This window comes from Sorex araneus, chromosome X, assembly GCF_027595985.1.
Source record: "Sorex araneus isolate mSorAra2 chromosome X, mSorAra2.pri, whole genome shotgun sequence".
NCBI lineage: Eukaryota > Metazoa > Chordata > Mammalia > Eulipotyphla > Soricidae > Sorex > Sorex araneus.
The window spans coordinates 222,574,958-222,601,638 of NC_073313.1; the positions used below are offsets into that span (position 1 = coordinate 222,574,958).

Below are 26,681 nucleotides of genomic sequence, written 5' to 3' on the forward strand. Positions count from 1 at the left end.
ACTCAAACTGTGCTTTTATATTCCACAGATGAGTGTAATCGGTCTATGCCTGTTCCTCTCCTTCTGAGTCATTTCTATTAGCATGATTCTCTCCATGTCCATTTATAAGCAAATGTCATGACTTCATTTTCCCTAACAGCTGCATAATATTCCATTGTGTAGTTGTTTATTTATTCAGTCACCTGTTCTTAGAAAATGCATCACTTATCCATTCAAAATTTGTGAGCAGATCAACAAAGGATGATACTGAAAGTTCTCAGGCTCATGGAAAAGAAAAGTTGTTTGTGATCAACATTGTGATTTGAATCATCATCACAGAACCAATTGGTTTGGAGTGTATTTCAAGACTTCAGCAAATGTATGCTAAATACAAAATGTAGTTCCACTCACTGGATTATCAACACAATCTTTAATGAGATATCCATGGACAATAGAAATGAGAGCCAGGCGGACTGTCAAAAGAGGAGAGGGCAGTTAGGACAGGGAAGGACCACCATGATAATAAAAATTGGAAATGATCACTGTGGACAAGAATTGAGTGCTAAAAATAGGTAATATAACTATAAACTTATGATATCTGTACTGCAAACCATAATGATCAAAAAGAGACAGAGAAAGACAGAAAGAGAGAGAGAGAGAAAGAGAGAGAGAGAGAGAGAGAGAGAGAAGAAAGTATCTGCCATAGAGGCAAACTGGGAAAGGGGTGGAGAGGTGGAAGAAGGGAACTGGGGACATTGGTAGTGGGAAATGTACACTGGTGAAGGCACAGGTGTTGGAGCATCTTGTAGCCGAAATCCAATCATGGGCAACTTTGTAACTGTTTAACTCACAGTGATTTAATACAAATAATAATTTAAAAAGACAGAGATGCTTGTTAAGTCTGGTTGCTGTTGTCAATAAGCCTCTCATCCTCACAGGGATTAGACTGGGGCTGGGGATGTGCCTGGAGTGTTGCAACTATGTCCTAAGGCTGGAGATCCAGTGAGATGAATAAACCTGTATCAGTAAAGGAATGTCTCAGCTCTTATGTGGCCATTTTGTCAGACTGTGGGTCTAGAGAGGACTGTGGAGAAAGCAGCATAGAGTGGGATAGTTGCATCTTAATAACTACTTCCCTAATCCTGCAGAACTGGATATCATCTTTGTGATGAAATTGAAGTTCGTCTTTCAGTCTGCACAGTGCTTCCATGTAATTAGTCTTATTTGACTCAACAGAAAAGTAAGGTAGGTAGAACTGATTTCATATCATCAGCTCCAGTTTTTAGAAGAGAAAGTAAAATTTAGAGATCAATGTGTCTTCAAGGTCACATATTTACTACAATTTACCCCAGAGCCACAACAACCTACGCCAGCATTTCTCAACTGGCAGGACTATTGCCCATTGTGGGCCCCCAGTATTTCCAAGGGGGAAATGGCCTAAATGAGGTGACACGAAAGAAAACTAGGAGTCCAACTGGTGGAAGGAGAGTATATAAAAGACAACTGGATAAAAGCTGAAGATACTAATCTAGAATATGAACTTGGTAGCATTAAAAATGTAAGCTTTCATGGCACTGTAGCCCTTTTCGTTTTTTTTTTTGCCACATCTGGTGGTGCTCAGGGCTTACTCTTGGTTCTGTACTCAGGGATTACTCCTGCTGGGTTCCGGGGACGATGTGGGGTGATGGGGAGAGAACCCAGGTTGGCTGGATGCAAGGCAAATGCACTAACACGTATGGCTCTGGCTCCTTACACATTGTATCCTTTTTAAGAGGAAAAAATTGTTGTTTAAAACTGGTGTTCTATGACAAAGGATGTTTAAGTAGTTGAAGAACATAATTCAGAAAAAAACAAACCAAAAGATTTTTAAAATGTTTTTATATAGAAATATTTTTACAAAGATTTTACAACATAGCAAATCATTATGTAATACTATAGAGAGAAGAAGAAAAAGATTAAACCTCAAGGATAAAGAAAGTGCTCTCAGCAACGTATTGCAGTCTCCACCAAAGTGCATCAACGGTTAAGGCAAAGTGCCAGTTGGTACTGGCATGTTGCAAAATGACTTGTAAAACAGTTTTTTTTTTTTAATATATACAAAAGTTATTTTTAAACCCCATTCTTTTCAAAGACATATGAAAGGGATACATTTATGAACAGTCTTGCTCTACACAACAATGTAAAAATAACTCCTGGGTATAAAACAGTAAAAGTAAAAATGCTCAAAGTGAGCCAGTGTGTTAAAAGTAAATCAAATGATTTATAAAATAAAACCTTTCCAAGCGTGGCTTTGCTTTCTACATGGAACTTGCAAGGCTAAAAGCTTATTCCCTCATATTCCAAGATAGAGATCATTAATGATAGTGATGTAAGTTAAATGCAAATTTTGCCATTAAACATTCCATGTGTCGTTAAGCGACTAAGCTTTCTATGGTCAAACAGTTGGCATGTCGAAAGACCTTATGTATTTGCTGTATTACAAATCTACTTTACAGCTTTGCCTCTACCTATAGCTGACATCATAAGCTATTTTATGCAGTTTTCCATATGCTTAATAAACTAATTTCCCTAGCTGATATTGTAAATATATAGGTGCTCTCTAAATTTAACCCATACACTCTATGAGACAACACTAGATAAGTATCTCATCTTTCCACATATGTGTAAATCCCTTAAGATCAATAAGGATAATACTATTTATCAAACTTTAATTTTCATACTTGGAGCAAAATTCGTTTTATAATTTTGTTTTATTTTGGACAAATATAAAGTGTCCAAAATAAGCCAATTAATTGGACCTGAATAAGCATTTTAATTCTAGTACAGATAATAAATATCTAATGGAAATCACTCAATTCAAACTAGTGACAGGTTTATATAAATTTTTATCTGATCATGAGAAATAAGGGATATATTTTAGTCTCCATATTAAAACTAAATTTTTCTTTGCCCCATTTTTTTTCCACTTCTAAACGTAAGGGATATTAACCACCTCATTTATTCTGACTTAGGTTACCTAAATAGCCTTTAGCTCTCAAGGTACAGCTGTGTTAAAACCAGAGAGAAACACCTAGCCATTTATTGGAATTCTGAAGCACAAGCTAAGCAAATGTGCTCTATATAATCTAGTAACAGGGATAGCAACAGTTAAGACTGTTTTATACAACAGATGTATTGGTTTGGTTTTCATCTGTAGCTTCTTTTTCATCAGGACCACAAACAAACAGCCGGCTTCCCAGAGTTTTTTGGGAAAATCGGAAATACATGATGTGACCCATTGCCACAAAGGAGACTGAAATCAATACGAGTAAGCCAAAAGCTTCAGGATTTGGAGCCAAGATCACCATGATGAAATGCAGAAGATCAAGTAAATAGTTCATGGAGTTCTGTACACCATTTATAATGCCTCTTTCAGATTCAATTACATTCTCTTGCAGCAACTGTGTCACAGTTAAATCAAAGGACCAAAGACCTATAATGAAAGATAATTTTTAAAGATTGAATTAAAATAATTTCTTTATATTTCATATTTACAGATTAAAAATTAGTTGATGTGCCCAAAACACACTTAACCCTATTTCTATGCATATGTGGTAAAAATCACCATATTAAAAATAAATATCTGTATATAATAGCTGTGTCATAGAGAATTATTTTTCACTAATAAGTACTGAGTATCTTCAGGAAATTATTTTTCCAGTGCCTAGACAAAACTAATTCTAATCTACAAACTTACTAGCCTCTATTTTTTGATGTTTATTCATTTTCCTGAAAGCAAAATTCTAAAATCAAAGACAGAATAAATCCTATTTAAGTACATATTTTTTTTTATTTTTTTAAACTAATGAACTTAATATGTTGTTATGGTTAAAATGTAAAGAAACTTTAAACCATTATTACATTTATTACTTGGATTCTAAAGCCCTGACAATAAAGCTGTCTTGCTTGAATATTAATGTCTATGATAAATTAATGAACTACTTTGTATCACAAGATAAAATAGGTATGGTTTCATTACAAGAACAAATTCAGAAAAGGTAATTCATAGGTACTCTGTTAATGATTGATCAAACTTTGCTTTGTAAGAAGTCTTTACATTGTTTCCTTCCGGAGCTATAAAATCTATTTGTTTGGCAAATTATACAATAAATACACATAAATTAGAACCATTGAATAACCTTTTTCTCACTCGAGTGTATTCATTTTAAGCAGAAATATTTCTTTTTTTTTTTCTTTTTGGGTCACACCCAGCGGTGCACAGGGGTTACTCCTGGCTCTGCACTCAGGAATTACTCCTAGCAGTGCTGGGGGACCATATATGGGATGCTGGGAATCGAACCCAGGTCCACCACGTACAAGGCAAACACCCTACCCGCTGTGCTATTGCTCCAGCTCCAACATTTCATTTTTTACCTTGCCCATTGAGACTCTAAATTATAGACTATAGACTAATAGTTATAGCAATGTAAAGATTCTAGATAATCAAATATCAGTATAATTATCATAGTTTATATTTTAATTAAATTTCATTAAAAGAATAATATTTTTTTAAATGTGCAAGCCTGTGTTTTCAAAAATCATGTGTATATATGAACACACACTGTAAAATAAAATTTATGTATTAAATTCTGGATTAAACATAAGACAAATAGTGACATTTGCTAAAATTAACAGTCAGGCTGGGACTGGAGAGAATATTAATTCTCTCCAGGTAGGATATTTGTCATGCAGGTAGGATACTTGTCATGCACACAGCTGACCTGGGCTCAATCCCTGATACTCTATATGGTCCTCCAAGAACTGCCAGGAGGGATCCCTGAGTGCACAGCCAGGAGTAAGCCCTGAGCACTGCTGGGTGTGGCCCCAAAGTCAAACCACAAGACAAAAAAAAACACTTGGGCAATATTCCAGATCATTATTGTCATATTCTCTCAGAAACTACACTGCAGGAAAAGTGCTTTACTTCACTAAGAAACAAAAAAGAGACGTCTTACCAATTCTAGCAGCAATGACACCTGCAAATAGCAGGCTGACAGAGATCATGGACTCAGATTTAGCACTCATTGCGGAGAAAACATTAGGGTCAGACCCATTAGTTGTGAGCATTTCAGTTGTAAGGAGGACTTCAGGTGTTTCTGTAGAGATGGCTGCAGGTATGGAATCTGCTTCAATGAATCTAGAACGGATATCTTCAAAGGGAGAAACCGTTAAGTCCAAGGGGCTTCCGGGCATGAATACGGAGACCACACACAGGATCAGACAGGAGAGCTGTGCGAATCCGGAGATCAATCCAGTCCGAATTAGGCCGCATTTTCGACGAAGCCAAGTAAAAGCCACAGTTCCCATGATTCCAGTTATGGCTGATGCCCCCATCAAAATACTGAGGATGGATCCACTCAGCCCCTGAGTGTAGGCATATCCCGTGGTGATACAATCAAAGCCAAGGACAGTCATATAGAGGAACGCCAGAGCCATGCCTGCCAGAAACACGGGCTGGTTGTAATAGGAAACCCATCCATCTCTGAAGGTACGGAAGGGCTCAGCCATCTGGGACCCACAACTTGGCTCTTGCTCATGTTCAAGATCATGGATGTTAGGGTCTTTCTCACCCATTAGATGAGTTCCCTCCAGGGGTTTTGGCTCAGTTTCTGCTAATAAAAAAAAAATCATTACTTTGGAGCAAGTTATAAAGGAAGAAAGCTGATTATCTTCGAATATTTTCCTTCTTCTTCTTACAATCCACCATGAATACCCTTAGCTACTAAAATATAATGTGCACTTTCTTTTATTAATAAATAATTCCAGCCAAGAAACAATTTTGAAGCAGCAATTACATTAAACAAAATACAACTGGTTATATAGTATTGGTATACAGTATTAGTATGGTATATCCCTCTCTCTTAGAAATTATACTCTCACCAAAGTAAATAGCAAGAAACTTTATAATACAAAATTTAATACTTGAGAATACAAAGTATCTTACTTGCCGGGGACCCTACAAAGATCCCAGTAACCCAAAAGCCCAAAACAATCTTCTTAGGAAATGTCCCTCTTCATACTCTCATCCCTTTTCTGAATTTGACAAATAGTCCTGAAACAACATTTTAAGCTCCTAATAATTTTCCTATCCTCTCTGCCATCACTATTCTTCCTATTCCTATGGTTCAACTTTATGTAATTTTTCTCCCACTGATTGCTTCTTTTGGCCAACTGTTCACAAGACGTCCCAATTCCAATCCCCTGAGGTATGATCCAGTACTGTTTCTCAACCCCTCAGACACATGGTTTTACCTCATCTACTGAAGGGATTATTTATGCTGGCTTTTAGTGGTAATAAAATTTGATATAAATTCAAAATCATTTTGTTCTTCACCAACATTCAATAAAAGAATAAAACATTTACCTTTGTGTAAATTCAGCTGCTTCAATTCAGCTTCCTCTACTTTAAGAGCAGCTTTCGTGGCTAGAGCAGGGGTTTTCTGGTAAACTTTCCAGAGCAGAAAGTATTCCACACACATGGACACCAAATTCCATCCCGAAATGAAACCACAGCCAATGACTGGGGAGCCAAATGTCATAATCTGGCCAACAGCCATGGGGGCCAAGATGTTGGTCAACTGATCAATCCTTCGTATTGTAGCATTCATATCTATAGAGGTGAACGAAAGAGGCAGATCAGTGTCCCATCTATCAATAAGTGACTGCCCATTTATATAATATAAACTCATAGACCTAGAATATGGATTTCTAAAGATGTGAAAGTCTGAAAAGAACTCTTAGAAAACCATTATACTAGAAAACAATCTGTTGTTTGGATCAAGTCACATTAGACTTGCCTTAAAAATCACAATGTCCTTGCTATTGTACAAACTAGTATTTCATCAACTTTTAAAATGATCAGTGGCTACAATCATATTTTTAAAAATACTTTTGAAATGTCTACTAGGGGGGGGTGGCACCATTCTGACACTATGGGGAAAACCTGAAGAATATCCTTCCCTGTCTTCGTGAAGTTATATTCCCATAGGAAAAAAAGACAATAAGCAGAAGGACATACAGAGTGTGTCAAATATTCATTAAATACAGTGGTAAAAAATAAAACAGAAAAAATATATATAAAATGCCCAAGGTAAAAGGAAAATTTCAGTTGGGCTGAGGGTTGGGGCAAACAAAAAAAAAAACAACAGAAGACAAATAGGAGATGGTCATGGGAATGGATCAGGAGAGCTCGATGGAAATGAAGAGATCATTGTAGTACTTTAAAGTAGAATCAGAAAAATTTGCAAACAGCTTAGATGAGGTGTATGAGAGAAAGTGAGGTGCATCCTAAAGGTTTTTTTCCTCTTTAAACAACCATTAGAAGGATAGAGTTGCTGCTGACTGTGAAGGGGAAGACAAAACATCCGAGAATAAAGAAATGAACAAGGGTTTAGTTCTAGAGAATCTGATTTTGATTGACCTATTGACATTTAAGAGGTTAAAAAAAAAGCAAGCATTTGATATATGAGTCTAGAGTATAAGGGAGAAGTATGAGCCATACTGGGAGTCATGAGGTAGTAGACTTTTGAAGCAACAAGATGAGATGCATTCTAGAGAATGGAAATAGGTTGGGACAAGGTGTGAGGATTGAGTCCTGATTCTGCCTATGTTTAGATATTAGGAAGAAAAAAGGGAGAAAGGGGTGTGGTGAAACAGGAGAATGTGACGTCTTGGAATAGGACTTCTTTTTCTACTCTCATGATCCCTTTTTGTTTGAGTAATGCAACACAGGCAATCTACCTATATTCATTACACAGTGTATTTTAAGTTAGTTTTTATTTTTTGGACATTCAGAAACCTTTTATGTGGCCAAGTTTTTCTTGACCTTCACCTTCCATATGAGGTCCATAAATAAAATAAATAAATAAAAGTGGGGTCGAGAAAATTTTTAATAAGCTTAAGAATTTCTCATTTAAGAAGCAGAAGACAGGTCTCAGAGAAGGTAATTGTGCTTCAAAGAGTTGAGAATAATCAACTGGCAAATGTTGCTGACGTCTCAATAAAGATGAGTACTACGAAGCAGATTTAGATTGGTCCCATGAAGTTACTGGGGACCTTAGAAAGAAGAGATATTGCAAATAGCTGGTTGATGAAGGTTATGAGATTAGCACCTATTCCGCATAAATATATATTTATAACTTTTAAGTCAATGACAAAGAAATAAGGTACCAGAGGAGTAGACAGGATTTCTTGTTTCTTAGGCTTTTAAAAATTTGCTGGCCACACCCAGTGGTGTTCAGGGCTTACTCCTGACTCTGTGCTCAGGAATCACTTCTGGCCATACTCAGAAAACCATATATGGTGCATAGGGTTAAACTGGGTCAGTCATATGCAAGGATAGACCCTTACCCACTGTACTAGCTCTCCATCTCCCAAAACAATATTTTTAAGAAAAACAAATTAATCAGAAGATATTCACATGTCTATTTTTACGAACAAAAGTCTATGAGATGAACTACGTATCACAAGATACGTGAGCACAGGACCAGGAGCATTATCACAAACAAGCATGTGTGAGAACCAAAGCAACCAAAACAGGCACCAGCACCACAAATAAAGCAGTGTAGTCCCTAAGGAGTATATATGCAAGCACCACAACCAAGTCTATGTGATCTTCAGTGATCACAGAACCAACAACTACAAAAAGTAAAAATAAAACAGAAGAAAGAAGGAAAGACAAATGGAAACTGAATCCATTGCAAAAATGGAAGTTTTCTAAACTAGTCACCAAGAGCAACAAAAGTTAAGGCTTCACAGAGGGCGTCAGATACAAGCAATAAAACCAATGTAAAGGTGAAAGCATATGGAAGTTCTTGTTTCATTTTCCCATTATCTCAACAAAATACCAAGCAAGGCCATCAAAGTGTGAGGAAATACAGAATGAAGGAAAAAGAGAAAGTCAGAAATAGTCCCTTAGGAAAGCAGGAGAAAGAAAGAACTGAAGAAAATTGTATGTCTATCTGATAGCATGAAAGGACCAACCTGAACTCAGAGATCACGAATTTTAATGAATTTTAAGTGAGAACAGTACGCAAGGAGAAGCATTTTTCTTCATTATGTTTTCTTGCATAATGAATCTTAAGCAGGATCTTATGAGAGAGAGAGAGAGTGAGAGAGAGAGAGACTCAAAGAGGAAATTCACAGTGAATTGAGGACATGCACTAAGAGGAAATCATGCAATGAGAATTTAGTTGGGTAGGGAAAACATCAGAGGACATGAACAGTGAGAAGGTAATTAATGACTTGCAGGTACCAATCAGGTTGGAGAATTGTTGAGGTTGTGATACCAGGACTGAGCTAGATTTGCAGGATATAGAAGTTCAAGACACAGATGTCTAAGACTGAGATTATATAAAGAGAGGATTATAGGAAAAGGGGTATTTAGACCTGATGACAACCTCTATCTACGATGATGGGAGCAGACAGCTGAGTCAGAGTGGAGGACAAGACGAGGTGAGGAGAAGTCAAGAAAATGACCTACTTTTTCATTCCGAACCTCAGAGTGTAGAGCAAAAACTAATGATAAGTCTATGAATCACTTCAACTACCTTTAGATGAAAGCAATGTATGAGTAATAAGTACATTAACAGAAAATTGCCTATATTCATTTTTTAGTTCTTCCTGGTCCTAAATTGCTTTCCAATTAGTTCTCTGAGTATAAAAGGCTTCTATGATAACAGGAGAACTTTGGTATAGTTCACCTTTCACATGGGAGACAAAGGCAGTTTTCATTGATCTTGTGACCATTTTCACACAGGCTTCACTATCTTCCACCTGCCCCCAACAATTTTTTAATTCATATGCAAACAGAAGTGCAGAGCTAACCCAAATGATGCCAGTCAGTATTTGAATCCAAATTTCAGGTACTAATAAAATTACACACTTGATTCTGAAAGCCCCCAATCAAATTTATTTTAATTTAAAAGTTTTGCTATTCTTTAAAGGTCTATGTTATATATTATACTTTGGAATGTGATGGTGTTTAGATAGAAGGAATACAGTATGTTAAGAAAGTTATTTTTCTGAAGAAAAGTGAAAATAATTCTAACACCCAATCATTTAACACCCATATCCTTTTTATAAATTCATATCTATTCTTAAGTAAATATACAAAGGTATGATCATTTAAGTACAGCTTCACTGTTTTGAGCTGTAGCTGTGATATAAAATATGCTTTGTAATGACCCCTTATTTTTATAATGAATATATTATACTTCATAGATTACTAACAGATTTCCTGAGAAAATAAGAGCAAGCAGATTTGTCTCTTTCAAATATGAAAATAACTTTTAATCAATAAAACATTCAACATGAAACTAATATGCTACACTTGCTCAGCTTTTGTTTCTTTAGGCCATGAACAAAAGAAAACTTCAAAAACTATTCACAAAGATTAGCAAAGGAAGATAAGGAAGAAAATAATACAATAGATGGGGAAAAGTCTAGGAAAAGGAGGTAGTTTTAAACATGTTTGACAGACTAAAGGTCATGTCACAAGAGAATGTTTTACTGAAACACTAACTCAAGTACCTAGACAAGTGAGGGAACAGAGTAATTAGTGTGTTTATGGGAAAAATGCATTTTCTGGAACTAATATGGGTTAACGGGGCTGGGGCGATAGCGCAGAGGGTAGGTTGTTCGCCTTGCACGTGGGCGACCCGGGTTCAATTCCTCTGCCCCTCTCAGAGAGCCGGGCAAACTACCGAGAGTATCTCGCCCCCATGGCAGAGCCTGGCAAGCTACCTGTGGTGTATTCAATATGCCAGAAATAGTAACAACAAGTCTCACTTGGAGATGTTACTGGTGCCCGCTCAAGCAAATCGATGAGCAATGGGATGCCAGTGACAGTGACGATGACCGAATATAGGTTAACAGCTATATTTTGTCCTGATGCCCCTGAAATTGTAAAGTTTTTAAACCTGCAGGGATTATTTCTGCTGTCCTACACCCTCAGTGATACAATTTACAATTTTTTCAGAGAAGGGGGTTATTTTGTTTTGGGAACACACATGACTGTGATCAGGGTTTACTTCCAGGGGACCATATGGGATACTGGGATCGAACCTAGTTGGGCTGCATACAAGAACTCTTTGCCATCAACCTCAAAATTTAACTTGCATAAACAAAAATTATACTTGACAAGAGTTGGTACATCTGTACACAGATACAACCTCTAAGAACCCAAGGCAAGCTTCTTTCCCTTCTGTTTTCTAATTACCCATTACCCTCCATTTCCCCTTCGTCTCTATCTTTGCCTTGTAGAAGAAAGGGCACCAAATGCTAATACTGAAAAATATAGACATTTTCTATTCTGTTTCAATTCATTGTTTTTAACATTAAATTAAAAGGAAAGACAACAATGACGTTTTTCTATTCCAGGCTACTGCTGGCTGGATACAACTCATACTACATATGAAATCACAACAGACAAGAATTCAATCTGCAGCTTCTTTCCTTCATGAAATCTGAGAAATTCCAGAGTCCCAGAAAATAGACTGGTTGAGTGGAACAGTCTACAATAAATCCTAATATGAAAAAATACAGCTGAAAATGGCCCAGTCATATTTTTGTTGTTTTGGGAAAATCACTTCATAGCCAGGAATAGCCCACAAAGTGATGTGAAATCTTTATTTTAATTTATTTATCTAAGACAATGTAAATATTCTGAGAAAATATCTTTACAAATAACCATTCAAAATGAGTCAAGAAACTTAGATAGGGAAAAGAAATATTTTTAAAGCCAACTTCCCCACCCTATAAGTTATCTATTTTCAAATCATACTCTTCTGTGCCTTTTGAATTTTAAGACAAACATACATTACAAACTTAAAAAATTATGATAAAAAGAAATGAACAGCAAGAAAATAAAGGGGCAAAGCATTAGATGACAGGTTATTGTGTAAAAGAAACAAAAACTTATTTCCAATTATTAAATAATCACAGAAATGAAGTCACTGAGAATAATTGTTCCAGTTCCATAAAAAAAATGTTATGCAAATTCACATGAGCTAAGTTTATCTGAAACATCTTCCTATAAAATAACAATTATCCCTATGTCAAATATAAAACTGCTGACAGAGTGATAATTTAAGCATTTTTTAAAAATTTAAAAATATTTCAGAGAGTTTGTTCTTTCTCTCACCAGCTCCTTACTATCATTTCTATAAAATACCATAGTCTTGTCCAACAAACCTGCTTGCTAACCCCAGCACCTAAACTGGCTCTGTGTCCTAAGATAAGTCATATAAGTCATGGTTAACTTGTCTGTCAAGATGGTGAAGCAATGTGTTTATGATACCAATGGGTCTTAGTGGCCAAGAGCGCAGATTCAGCTGATCTGATTACTAGATCGGTGTCGGCTGATCTGTTCAGTAGCCAGGCATACTCCTCACCCTGTGCAATGATCAGTCTGACTGGTGTCTGTACACTGAGTGACAGGTAGGGAATATCAAATGAAGTAAATTATACTGAGCCCAAAGTAATACTAATATAATGGTTCACAATTTTGAAAATACTCTGGTCTTTGATCTCTTTAGTTTTCCATGAGCAACTAAGATCTTAAGTATCCTAAAAACTGTTTCTGCCTTTTCTTTCTTTAGTCTCTAAGAGCAATTATACTATATGTGCAATAAAAGTGTGGTCAAAACAAACAGAAAAGTTACATATCATAATTTTTAAATTGAAGGAACAACTTCTAGAGATTCCTAGAATAAAGTTGTCTTCATTTGTTTTGAATAAACATAAAATCCCTCATATGATCACTATGTACCTGAAAATAACATCCTTAGCATGACTGATAAGTCCTATGACACATTTTCACTGTTTTAAGTTTTAGGTAACTATTTATAAACACTTCAAAGAATTAGCAAAAACAAGACGCAGCATCTCAGGGCTGACACAACAGTACAATGGGTAGGGTGCTTGCCTTGCATACAGTCGACCCAGGTTCAATTCCCAATCACCAGCATAATATCTGAACCCACCAGGAGTGATCCCAGAGCACAGAGCCATGAGTAAATCCTAACCACCACCATATGTGGCCCATGAAATTAAACAAACAATAAAAGAAAGAAGTAGCTCAAAAGAAATAGTCTTTATTTGTCTGGTTTGCATAGAATAAAAGAGAAGTTCTCATAAGCAAGAAATAAATGTTTTCTTTGAGACTGTGTAAGAAAAAGACTATGCTTTCAATGCATTGTTCTTAAAAATGCCCAGAAAAGTAGTTTCTACGTCATTATTATTACAAATTTAAGTAAGTCCTAAAATAAACCATTCTGTTGTCCGCTCGAACAAATCGATGAGCAATGGGATGACAGTGATAGTGACAGTTGAAACATAAAATTAAATTACCTGCTAATTTGCTTCTGTCTTCTCCTGCAACAACAACAATCCAATCCCTTTGTATTGTGATTGCAGTAGCTGTACTGGCCAAATTTGCAATATTTGCAATTGTTATGATCATGATATAGCAGGAAGTCTAAGAAATTTCAAGAAGAAGTTGAGTTAAATTGTCAGTTTACCATAGCAAACTGACTTCACTCTACAATTATAGTTTAAAATGGACTACAGAGAAATCTGGTGACATACTAACAAAACTTCAATTTTAATTTAATTTATAGGAAATATTTTACTTTGTACACAGCAAACAATACATATCAGTCATCAAGTGAAAGGGCAAAATACCTTCATAATTCATACATCTGTAGTACACATTATATAAACATCAGTTATGTGCACATTTGTAAGATGGTCACCACAAAGTGTTAATATAAGGGTGAGTTTTAATATTTCCCTCCAAATACCTATTTTTGAAAAAAAAATGAAGGGTCAGAAGATCTGTATTTAATTTAAAATTCAGATACTCTCTAGTTATATTCACAATGGGCAATCAGCTAGTATCACTTTGTCTTACTATTTTCATCAACAAATTGATGGGAATAGACTACATAGGTGTTTCTCAATCTTTTTCCAACCATAGTTGTCTTATGTTTCCTTCTTGTGGAACCCTACCTTGCCAGTCAGCCACTAGTCTTAGGCTCTGGTCCTCCTTTTTATAACATTTTGACCTGTGCTTCCCTCTGGAACATGTTGAGGCCCACAGGAAGTCATAGCAGATTTCTAATACCCTTAACTAGGCTTTGAAGCCCTTTCCTGTCATCCAAATACACACAATAAAATTCAATTCTGACATCAAGCCCATTAGATTTCCACCACACCCGAGTTTTTCCTATTTTTGTCAACTTATCATGAAATCAGTGCGAGATGTTATCTAGACCATATCCCTAATAAAAATTCCAATTAGTATTAGAAGAAGACATTATATTCATTAATTTGTAAATGTACAACACTTTCATGTAGTATGAGCAAATTAAGGTTAATACTAATGTACTGAAAACTAACAACTGAGTAATATAAAATCTTAGCTATGCCATTAAAAGCAAATAAAAAATAGGACAGTAATTAATGAATGCCTGATAATGGGGAGGGGGGAGAGAAACATGTAGGGGATACTAAAATAAACACAGAGATTGATACTAAAAGATCCCTTTGCAGAAAACAGTTCCTAGCCTACAAAGGCTTTCCTCTTTCACCACTGCCAGCTGTTAAATTTTCTGCCGCCAAAAATATCATGGGGAACTTACAAGAACCCATCCATGGTACATGTTCAGAAGCTCGTTTTTATGTAAGAAGACCATCATCAGGATTACTCCACACAGGATGACCGAAACATTTTGTACCACCAATGAAGTCTGGGCCACTGTAGAAGGAAACAAACAAATTGCTGACTACAGCAAAACATCTCAATGGCGCTCTGTTTCACCCGCACATCACCAGACTAGCAGTTAAAATATTCGCAGCTTAATATAAGAAAAAATTCATTCCTCAGTAAAATTTGCCCCAACTATTCCCAGTATAACTGGAAAGGAAAAATCACACCAAACCAGTTAAAACTCGCAGGTAAATTGATGAAATACTTACCATTTTGTCTAAAGCCTTTCAAAACGACTGCTTTCATTTATTCTCTTGAAAGTTACTATCATGAACAGAACTAAACTACACAGACAATACCAATCTCTCCTCAGTTCCTTGTTGCTTAAGCTAAAATGAGAGCCTGGAGATAAGGCTTGGAGGTTAATGAAGGTTATGGAATCCATAACCTCCTACATGGCAGGCTTAATCTGCTAAGATAAGACGGTATGGTAAAACAGGAAATGCACGTAAAAAATCGGCCAAAAATGAAGAAGCCATGCTATTTCTTTTGGCAAAGTAATGCTCTGTGCTACTGCTATTAAATACTGAACAATGCATTCCATTACAGATTCTGCCAAATTTCTTAAAGTGCCAATGAAGGTAGACAATCTAGGGCAGATGTACTGATGTCTCTTATGCCTGTATCTATAAGATGGGTCATTAAGGTGGGTCCTTACTTTATTGGGTCATTAGGATGCAAAAATAAAATGTGCATAAAAACCCTTTGAAAATCCAGAGTTGTAAATATAAGGTGTAATTACAGCTCTTGTCTTCAAGGATCGTGAAGTTCATTTCAGCTTGGGAGGTCATATCAAAGCCTCATGACAAAACCTGGCTTTCTGAAATTAGTTTCATACAAAACCCCAACGTGGAATTAATTCACTCATATACACATTTGTTACATAACCATAAAAAAGTAACTGAACAACAGTCTTACCTTTCAGGACCCAAACACCAGAGGAAGGACACACATGTGAACAGATAATTAAAGACAGAATAACAGCAACAGGAAAGGTATTAACAAATGTCCACAGGTATGTTAGGGAAGAAAAGGTTATCTCAAAAAAGATTTTCATGGAGGGTGACATAAAATGATCACACTGTACAGATGGGATATCATTATTCTATCAAACTTTTGTTTAGAGAAGGCTCCCAAATAGTGCTCAGGAGACATGGGGTCCCCCTCGTGGCTTATCCTTGGCCACCTGAGGCTGCTGTTTGTGGGCACATTTATTCAGCTCCTGTGCTGAAGACCACAAAGGCTACTCAGGTAGTTCTCAGGGCCATAACCAAGCAGTACTGGGGGTGTTCCCAGACTATTCCCAGCAATATTCTGGGGACTATGTGGTTCTGGAACTCTAATCAGGGTCGGGTCAGTAATACCTAAGGCAGGCACTGAAACCCCTATTTCTATCTCGACAATGCCCAACTCAACAATTAACTCATGTTTTGCTAGCCTACAATTTCAATGTTCAACATCAAGAAGTTAAAGCACTCAATTTATAATATACTTTAAATATATATGTATATTTGTAATATACTTTAATAATGTAAATATTTTAATGATGGAAAAGAAGACATTTTCCCTATGTGTCTTAGTCTACCCATTTTCAAAATAAAAATATACAGAATTTGTTTAAAAATCAAATTAGTTGCTCTTTATCCAAGAGAAGACAATGCACTGAAAAAGACTGATATTATGGGTTTGAAGATGATACACGGTTAAGGTGATTGTCCTGCATGGAGTCTAGCCCCAGTTTGATCCCTGGCACCACCTGGTCACCTCGGATACACCAGGAGTAACCACTGAGCACAGAGCCAGGAGCAAGCCAAGTACCCCCAGGTATGGTCGGTCCAAAAACAGAAAGAAGAGAAAAAAAAAGGAAAAAAAAACTAGTAACATCTGCAGTGTCACACCCAGGCTTTAGCATCATTAACTGAGCAATTCAGGAAAACTTGCCCTGAATAATGATTGTTCAGTTTTCCCAGGTATTCCGAATAACTGAACTGCTCAATTACTTTTCTCTCATTCCTACATCAAAATGTATGATTTCAGTACTAACACAATACATGTCAATGTATTATTCTTCAATCCTCAAAAATGTGTAACTCAGGGGCTGGAGAGATAGCACAGCGGGTAGGGCGTTTGCCTTGCACGCGGCCGACCCGGGTTCAAATCCCAGCATCCCATATGGTCCCCTGAGCATGGCCAGGGGTAATTCCTGAGTGCAGAGCCAGGAGTAACCCCTGTGCATTGCCAGGTGTGACCCAAAAATAGCAAAAAAAAAAAAAAAAAATGTGTAACTCAGATCCCTGTGACCAGGGATCATATGTGCTATTCCGAATCTACAATTCTCAACAACCTTACACGCAATTCTGTGTGGAACCAGCAGCCCAAGGTACAGATGCTAAATCTGTCACAGGACACTACAGGACAGGGACTCCCTTAGGTGAGAAAGGATGTCTGGGTTAGGCAAGCTTTTAATGTTTAACATAGTTCCAAGAAGACTGCTACTTTGTTAATCATTAACATTTGGAATTTATGAACAGGCAAAGAGTTTTTTAAAAACACCAAAAAAAAAATCCTTTAAGACCAAGATTCTAGCATCCTATCTTTGTTCAAGCACCCCAGGACATCCAAAACAAAGTTGTTATTAATATCACACAGACACTTGTGCACTTGTTGCACAAATACAATCTGAGTTAGAGAACCACTCACCTTTGAGCCTGGCATTTTTATCCACCCAATCACCAATGATGGCTCCTAGGACCAGAACAGACCCAGCCACCACCAGCCCGTAGACTGCGGTCAGGAGGAGACTATTTCCATAGAGCTCAACCAGAAACACGGACACAGCGAAGTGCCACATCCGATCTCCCTTGAAGAAGAAGAGAGTTTGCAGTCAGTTATACAAAAGGTTGCTTCCTTTTCAAAAGGTACTTTCTGGTTACATCAAATAAATTATTTTCAAGTCAACAGTCAGGTTTTAAAACTGTCCATCCTAGAGCTAGAACAACAGTACAGCAGATACAGGCATTTGTCTTGCACAAGGCCAACCTGGATTCCATCCCTGGCACCCCATATGTTCCCCAGAACCCACCAAAAGTGATCCCTGAGTACAAAACTGTCCATCTTTGCATCATGAAAAAATGTCTAAAAATTTTTGAAATAATATATTAGTAAAATACACATTTGTTATTCTAGGGGGAAAAAATGTTGCCCCAAGAAGAGTTTTTGAAATAAAATGTATTGTTTCCTTAGATTTTTCTACTCTAATCTTAGATGCATGTAAATGTTTCCTTTTGATCCAGAATGGAACCAAAGGACATTAGTTAATATACCTGCATTCTGCCTTGAGTGTCAAGAAAGGTCCAATTTCCCAGTTTGTAAAATGATGAGACAAAAATATTTTGTCATATTTGTTTTACTGAAAGTTTGTTTTACTTTTACATTCTAAAATCAATGCTGAATTTTACAAAAAGATTTCCAAGTCATTACATGGCAGAACTAATCAGAAAGATGAAATCAATTTGAACAATTCTGACCGAGCATGAAGATTTAGAGAAATAAATGTAAAATCAAGCTTATATTATAATAGCTTAATGCAGATGGGTTTTGGAAAGGATAAAAAAATCTACCACTGTTTTCTCACCACAGTACATATATTGGAATTTTGGAATTCATGAAGGGAAAATGTAGAATAAATAAGCCAGATAAATTAATATGCAAAAACATCTTTATTGGACTATAGGTCCCTCACTTCTTGAGTTTAACATGAAACAAGATAACAATGTTTTCTCATAACCTATATTTGGAAATAACTGCAAGAAACAAAACTCCCAAGCCAGGTTTCTTGTGGACTTGGTACTATATAAAAGTACTTACTTTCTTAATTCACTTCAAACCTATTAATTCCTAATAAATTTAATGTACAGATGTAATCCATTATTCTATGTCAAATAATTTTTAGACAATAAACCCAGGGCAACCTTTATTTTTTATTTATTTATTTATTTATTTATTTATTTATTTTTGCTTTTTGGGTCACACCCAGCAATGCTCAGGGGTTACTCCTGTCTCCGCACTCAGGAATCACTCCTGGCAGTGTTTGGGGGACCATATGGGATGCTGGGAATCAAACCCTGGTTGTCCGCATGCAAGGCAAATGCCCTACCCGCTGTACTATCGCTCCAGCCCCACCAGGGCAACCTTTAAAACTAATATTAATGCAGAGAAACATCCTCAATTGTTTACAATAGACATCATGAAAACCTCTCGTGAAGAGTGATATGATCTTCCAAGGGCCAAGTTGCAATATCTGTAGTTGTGTAGATTTGTTGTAAATGTGTGTTTGTATGTGTGTGTGTGTTGGGGTGTTGGTGGCATGTACAACACATATACAACACTACAACAAGAACAATCCAGCCCAAGGCAGGGAAAACTTGGTGTAGAGAGTTATAATAATAATTCAATAATACCATTTAAAATCAATATAAGAATAAAGCTTCAGGGGCCAGGGTGGGTACAGTCAAGTAAATGTTAAAACAAACGCTTGCTAGAAGCCAGTTGGCATATTTGAGAAACTTATTATCACATGACAGTGAGGGATGTGAAATCTAGAACTTTCTTCCCTCTTAATCCTCAGCATAGTGCATGGCTCAGAGTAAATGCACAACAAATGGCGGTGGAATAAGTCTAAGAGAGGATATGCTGCAGCTTGTAGCTGCAAATGAGTTAAAATGAGGACAGGAGACAAAGGTCTTGACTGATTTCTGGTAATTAGATTTGTTCTATGAGTCTTCAAAGAGTTTGAGAATTAACCGGCACATGATTAATATTTCCTAAATAGCTCATATAAATTTGCTTTTAAAATGGAAAGTTTTCACTTAAGTAGGAATTAAGTTGCAAATACCATTGAACTGATTAAAAGTGTATCATACCCATATAATTTATTTGAGACCAATAAAAAGAGACACTTATACATTAAGGTGAAGATGCCATTATGGACAGCAAATTACATCACTTTCTTAATCTTTAAGGATGAGGAGCAAATGTGGATTTGATTAGAATAATATATGATGGGGAGAGGGAAACAATTGATCCTAATCTCCATTCTTCTAAATAGCTTCTAAAAATAAAAACACATAAATGCTCTACATGACAGGTTGCTCACTGAGTAAATTTCCTTTTCCTTAGCATTAAAAAGAAACAGTTTACTATTGTTTCTTTTTAAAAAAATTTACCGTATTTTCCAAAAAATATCATCTTATAATTCTTGTCTCTCTTGCTTATCTTGCATGGAGAAAGAGGAACAAAATTGCTCTCATTAGCTCAATTTCCATAGGGTTTGGGCTATAAGAAGCCACAGAGCCTCCATCCACACAGCCCAAGAACCAGAGAAAGGCTGACTCTGGTCAAGATGGCAGCAGCACAGTGGCAAGCGCCTGGGCTGGCTGGCAGAGGGATGGCAGCTCCCAGAGCTCTGAGCAGCCAATGGGGCCATAGAATTACTGTGAGTTAATGTGGGTGCCCCTTGGATATTGCGTCCCAGGGAGCACTGTTACATGAAACCAGCCAGAGAGCGCCCCGGAGTGGCACTGTAAGAGAGCAGCCAGCGGGCAGAGCTACCGCAGTTCTCCACGCGATGGGCAGTGGTAGAGTTTTAACATGTCTGAATAGGGCCCTTCAGGTCCAACTCAGCACCACTGCAGAGCAAGGGTCCCAGAGTTAAGGCGGAGCCCTGTGTTCCCACCATTGGGCCCCAGTGACTCCCCACGGCAGGGTGGCCCCGCTGCCATTTCTTCCCTGGTAACCTTTGCTGCCCATAGCATATTATGGAAGAAAACCTCCCTGAGCGACAATTGTCTAGAGACCAAGGATGGGGGCATGTGCTCCCTGATCAGGTTCTGCTGGACTGGGGGTTGCAGCCCACTGAGAGAGCTCAGGCGGTGAAAGGCAGACTGGGGCACAGGGGGCACCTCACCACCAGATCAACCTACACCCGCGGGGTAAGCACATCAGCAGCCTGATGGGGCTTTCAGGCTTCCTGATACTCCAATATCACCACCGTGCCTCTGAATGGACTCCAACAATTCAGGACCAAGTTTTTCGAGAAACCAAACCACCAAAATTGGTTTAGAAACCACCTCCGGCTCAGCCATAGAAAATTACTTATCAGTTTTGCTTCAGAGACCAGTAAATAAATCTCAAAAGAGATCAAATGCAGCAATTAATCTCAGACCTGCACAAGGCCGAGCAGACCCGGGTACATCAGAGTGGGGCAGGTGAGCCCAGTGTCTGCCTGAACAGAGCCCCCAGTAGCCACTTGCTCCCACAATCCAAACTCACTGCCGTGGCCCTGTCTGGACTCCACCTTCTCGAGAAGGACCTCACCGAGATATTAACCTGCTGAAAATTTAGGTATGTGGGTTTTGTGACTGAAATCTTCAGGCTTTCTCTGGGTAGTGATGGGCCACCTCCCCCTATCTCACTGAATTCCTCGAAGCTCTGGCAGTCATTTCCACATCCCAAAGCTGCCACCCAGTTATAAAAAATGAAAAGGCTACTCCAGCTGTGCCTTCCCGATAAAAATACTTAACAGCCAGAACAAGCACGACAATGACCTCTTAGTAGTTGTAATTCAAACCATAATACTCAAAAGGAGAGAGAGAGAGAGAAAGAAGAAAAGTACCTACCATAGAGGCGGGTGGGGGTGGGGGTGGTAAGGAGGTGGCAGGAGGGAAACTTTGGGACATTGTGGTGAGAAATGTACACTGGAGGAGGGATGGGTGTTGGACCATGGTATGACTGAAACACAATCATGAATAGCTTTGTGATGGTCTATCTTATGGTGATTCAAAAAATAAAGAATCAGCTAAATTCTAAATGCTAACCAAGCAGAATCTTAAGCCTGGTCATGCCCTCCCACCAGATTCTGGTGTTTGTCTATATGTTCATCTACCACCAGAATACTGGGAGTTGAGAGCCAGAAGAATATCTAAATGATCACAATTACTAATCACTTAATGATTCCTACATTATCAAAGTCACCCCATATGCCCAATACTACTGCAGACACTAGAAATCTAGTCATTGACCAACATCAAGGCCCATGCTTTCATGCAGCTTGTATCCCAATGAGCAGAGCTAGAAACAAATCTAGACTAGGTCAGGCGGTGTAAATGCTGTCACTGTCACTGTCATCCCATTGCTCACTGATTTGCTCAAGTGGGCACCAGTAATGTCTCCATTGTGAGACTTGTTGTTACTGTTTTTGGCATATCAAATACGCCACGGGGAGCACAGGGAGCTTGCCAGGCTCTGCCATGAGGGTGTGATACTCTCGGTAGCTCCCTGGGCTCTCCAAAAGGGGCAGAGGAATGAACCCGGGTCGGCCAGCATGCAAGGTAAATGCCCTACATGGAATTTTGAGAGCAATCTTTGTGAGTAGAGAGAGATCTGGGGTGTAAATGGAGATGATCTGAGAATAAGATATAAGGAATAGACCATTCTCTTGCATGACTGTCCACTGTTATATTTGTGATCTTATATAGGAACTTTTAAAAGTCAATACATGAGCCAGAGAGTCCATACAGTGGGTACTCCACATGGTCTCCTGAACCCTGCCTGGACTGACCCCTGAGTGCAAAGACAGAAGTAAGCCAAGAGCACTGCCAGGTATGGCCTCCCCAAAATAAATAAATTCAATATTAAATTATATTGCAAGTTTTTTTTATGACCGGTCCCACTTCTAACAGTAACTTTTATTTGGTTAAGTATATAATACAGAGTACTGATTTGGCAGATAAAAATGAACACAGAAATAAAAAATCAACCAACCCTACACAAATCTAACTTGATATTATCTTGTACTCTAATACCTTTATGTTCAGTGTGTAGGAAATCAGGATTTGTCAGAGTTTTCAGGGAATGGATACTCATGTATGCATACCTATATACATATTTATATACACAGCAAATTCATTGTCATAAAATTAGAGTGTATAATAGGAAATAAAATACAAAAGATAGAATTTACTACAGCTAGAAAGCATTCCTCTTTTACACCTCTTTGCAATGAGAACTGGAAATCCACAGAATCATATTAATATTTCAGCTCAGCTTTTTAATTTTTCTTTTTTTAAAAAATCCAACTTATCCACAGAACCCCCTTTGCTCCACTTACTGTAAGATTAGAGTGTCTGTCACTTTTCTGATGGAACTTGAATAGACATGACCAGAAAAGTTCACCTGGAACCACTACAGGTCCACTCTTTAGGTAAATGTGATCTCCCAACCAATTATTGAAAGGTTATATAAACCTTAAACTTAAACAGTATTTGGAACTAATGCACTTATTTTCCAAGAGACAGGTTCAAGTCTGAAGATAAGAATTTCAGATCCAATCTCCACCGCTTGTTATGTTTTCTTTAATGCCTCACACTTGTTGAATTTAAGTGAAAGAACAAACAATTGGCTTCTATTAATTAAGGATAGTGTGACTAGCTTTCGGCTTAGACTCAACAGCTAACCAACATGAAACTACCTCACACCAGTTCCACTTTGTTTACACATATCTGCAGAGTCATCCTCCTCTGAGCATCTGGGAAAAGAGTGCCTGCCTTTCTAAAAAGTCATCTTTAAACTAGCATTTTTTAAAGAGCTGATAGCCTAGCTTAATAATTTTCCAAGGCCATAGGGTACACATTTCCTCACCAACAGTTCCCTCTAAATGCCTTTAGGATTCACATGAAGTTTCCAACTTAAAAGTAAATAACATTCACAAACTGTACTCTCAAAATCATTCACCTATGGTTTAAAATAAATACCAGGCATTACTACAATATGCTCAGATTGATAGCTTTTAAAAAGAACTGTTTAATTTTAAAGATTTGTTTGTTATTAAATACACATACAGCATTTTTTTGGAGTTTTTTTTTTCTAGCAAGCTCAAGCTCATGAACTCTCTAGGACCCTTCCAAGATCACATATGAAGCCAGAGAAGAATTAGGAAGCAGTTGCTGATTGAGTCATGCCTTTAAAGAGCCTGCAGTGCTCCTGAAAAATCCGCCTATAGATAATATTTTTTAAAGACTAGAATTTTTATCACTCAGATATTTGCTTTGGAGTCAACCGTGTTGATAATCCTAGAATGACAGTGTTAACCTAAGTCAGTCACTACACTATTCTGCTGTATTTTCGTAGTGCAGTATGCTGAAGTTGGTCATTTTAATGTAAAAGAAGAGGGTGGAAGTGACATCCTTCCCATCTGAGAAGCAAATGTTTCTATTTACTACTGTTTAGTGGTGTAACATACAATTTACAAGCAATACAAACATTACTCTGCTTGTTAATTGTCTGAGTAGTTATCAATCTACACAAAGTCTTATAACCTTATAATTAAACAGCATTTACTAACACCTATGGGAAAATATTCCGGGGCAAAATACCTTGTCCATTAAAATGTGTTCATTTGGACAATTTGTTTAAGTTTCATGACAAAACTGCAAGGTGGCTTAACACAACTGGCCCAAATAAAAGGAAACAAAATTGTGCAAGTATGTTGTAAGAGTTACTGCATACTCTTACTTACCCAAGTAGAAAGGGAATGACCAAGGTAGAGAAGGAATTTCGCAGAGGTCAGGTAGTTTGCGAAGGATCCTGCAAATACAGAGTGGGAAATATAAAAAAGGGGAGAAAAGGCATTCATTCAGGCTGGAACGCTTTCAAGCCTCTTCATTTGCTCCTATTAAAAACTACTTCGTAGAGTAAACAACGCACATTTCACCGGGTCATCTAGGAATCCAAGAGCTGAGTTTACTCAATACCACTCAAATTCCGCCAACAGCTGCCTAACTTCATGCACAATGAAAAATGTTCATGGTTCAATATCCTTTCACTCCCTTTAAACACGGCGATCCAAACTAGAAGCCTACTGCATCCTTGCCGGCCTGCACGCCCCTACGCCCACACCTTCGAGCTGTCCTGCAAAGGAGTTCTAGACAGAGCACGACTGAGCCACACATTCTGCCTATCCCTCCGTGGAGCTGCAGGTCGGCCCGGGTCCGTGCACGCTCAACTCACCGCAGCATCCTTCCTGGCGGTTGGGCTCTCTGGTCCTGGTCATGACACCAGGCTCCCCCTGGGCTCCCACTGCCGCCGCCGCCGCCGCTGCTGCTGCTGCTTTCGCTGAGGGGCTTGTTCAGAGGAGTGTGGGCAAGCGAAGAGAGCACCACTAAAATCACACACAGCCTTGCGCAAAACCAACAAAACAAAAACAAAAACAGACCCCCCCCAACGGCAAAGCTAGTTGGGTGAACAACAAAAAGAGCCAAGTGGCGCGCGGAGAGGAAGGGAGATCTTCTCTGGGTCTTCTTTCCAAACTTAGCTAACACTGTAGCTGAAGTTGGAAAGGCAAAGCCTTATGGAAGCGGGTGAGAGGCTCAACAGGCCGAACGCAGCAGCCGCGCCGCGCGCCCCAGTGCCAGCTCGGCCCGCCGCTGCCGCACCACCGCCGCCGCCGCCGCCGCCGCCGCCGCCGCCCGGCTCGCGCCGCACTTATACCGGGCCGGGGGCGGGGCTCCGTGCGCCGCGGCGGGGCCGCCCCCTCGCTGCCCCGCCGGCCCGGGCGTCCCCGCGGCGCGAGCCCGCCGCCCTCCACGCCCTGCCCGGCCCCGCCGCCCTGCTGGGGCCCTCGGCTCCGCGGGGAGGGACGCGGGGAGGCGGGCGGGGACGGGGAAGACGGTGGCGCGCCTTGCCTGGCTGCAGGGACCCGAGCCCCGCGCGCCGTCGGGGAGAGGGCGGCCACCCACGGGCACCGCGCAGACCTGCAGCGCGCGGGCGTGGGGGAGCGTGGTCAAGGTGTCTTTGAGGCGAAGTCGTTTGCAGAGGGAGGCTGGCAAGCAGTGCTCAAGGCCCTCTGGGCCCACTCCCGGCGACCCGCGGCCAACCGGGTTTGAGGAGCCTTTGGACTCGCTGCAGCGAGCGTGGGGGTGGGGGTGGGCGCACCCGGCGACCCTCTGCGGTGTTGCGGGGCACCAGCCCTTTGAGTGACTTCGGCCTTCTGCCCACCCGCCGGGCCTGAATGTCATTTTTCACATGCATCTGCACATAAAGAAATACCATCCTGGTCCCCCGAGGCCGCTTTCTTGGCCGTCCCACCCCGACCCTCTTGGGCTGGGGAGCCTTTTATTCCCAGCAAAGGCAGAGGGTCTTCCCTCCAATCGGGAAGGCGGATCAGAATCGGAGGCGCCCCCTTCAGAGTCTGGAGAGAGCTGGGAATATCTGGCTGACCAGAGTTAGGGACCAACGCCCACCGCGGTGTGGGGTGTGGGGGGGGGGGAGGGGTTCGCGCCCAGCCGGCGGCTGTTGGAGCAAGACCCCAAGGCAACGCGCCCCCTGCTAGCGCTCCACACCCGCGCGCTGCCTCTCTGCTCTCCCGCCCTCCCCAAGCCGCGCCCCGCTCTCCTCCAAACGCCCCGCATCGCCCGGGACAGGCATTCACCAGGAATACCGGTTATCCCAGTTGCGGCCCCGGGTCTGACCCTGTCCGGGTGAGCTCCTGCAGGGATAGGTGAATTTTAAAGAAAACAAACCCCAAACCCAAGAAACAAACGACCCGACTTAGTCTTCTGTGGGTCCGGTGGCCCTCATTCATTGCCGACAGAAGCCCCTGGTGCGTACAAACCCTTCTGCTCCCCACTTCCAGCTTGGGACCTTACCCTTTCCAAATCTCGCCCAAGCCCGGGAGTGGATCCTCCGCATGGAAACTGCAGTCGGATAACACACCCCGTGCACAGTCCAGACTGACGCCCAGCGCTGAAGGAGACTTGCCTGAATAATTGCCCTGTATCTGGACGCTCCATCAGGAGCCCCATACGTCCGAGGGCGGGGTGCCCCTAGATTCGGTTGG

General features: G+C 39.6%; 1 protein-coding gene across 2 annotated transcripts; it reads right to left on the reverse strand.

Moving 5' to 3' along the window:
* Positions 1-1,849: 1,849 nt before the first annotated feature.
* Positions 1,850-25,286, reverse strand: SLC40A1 (solute carrier family 40 member 1). 2 transcript variants are annotated; one of them, XM_004601220.3, is made up of 8 exons: positions 24,854-25,286; positions 24,363-24,430; positions 17,489-17,648; positions 14,661-14,776; positions 13,369-13,495; positions 6,383-6,628; positions 4,974-5,627; positions 1,850-3,451 (listed from the first exon to the last, which is right to left on the reverse strand). In XM_004601220.3, the coding sequence occupies exons 1-8, from the start codon at positions 24,894-24,896 to the stop codon at positions 3,138-3,140; spliced, it is 1,728 nt and encodes a 575-aa protein (XP_004601277.2). In that variant the 5' UTR covers positions 24,897-25,286; the 3' UTR covers positions 1,850-3,137. The 2 variants fall into 2 exon arrangements, with proteins under 2 accessions (XP_004601277.2, XP_054977741.1); XM_055121766.1 differs by having other exon boundaries at positions 4,974-5,630.
* Between the last annotated feature and the right edge of the window lie 1,395 nt (positions 25,287-26,681).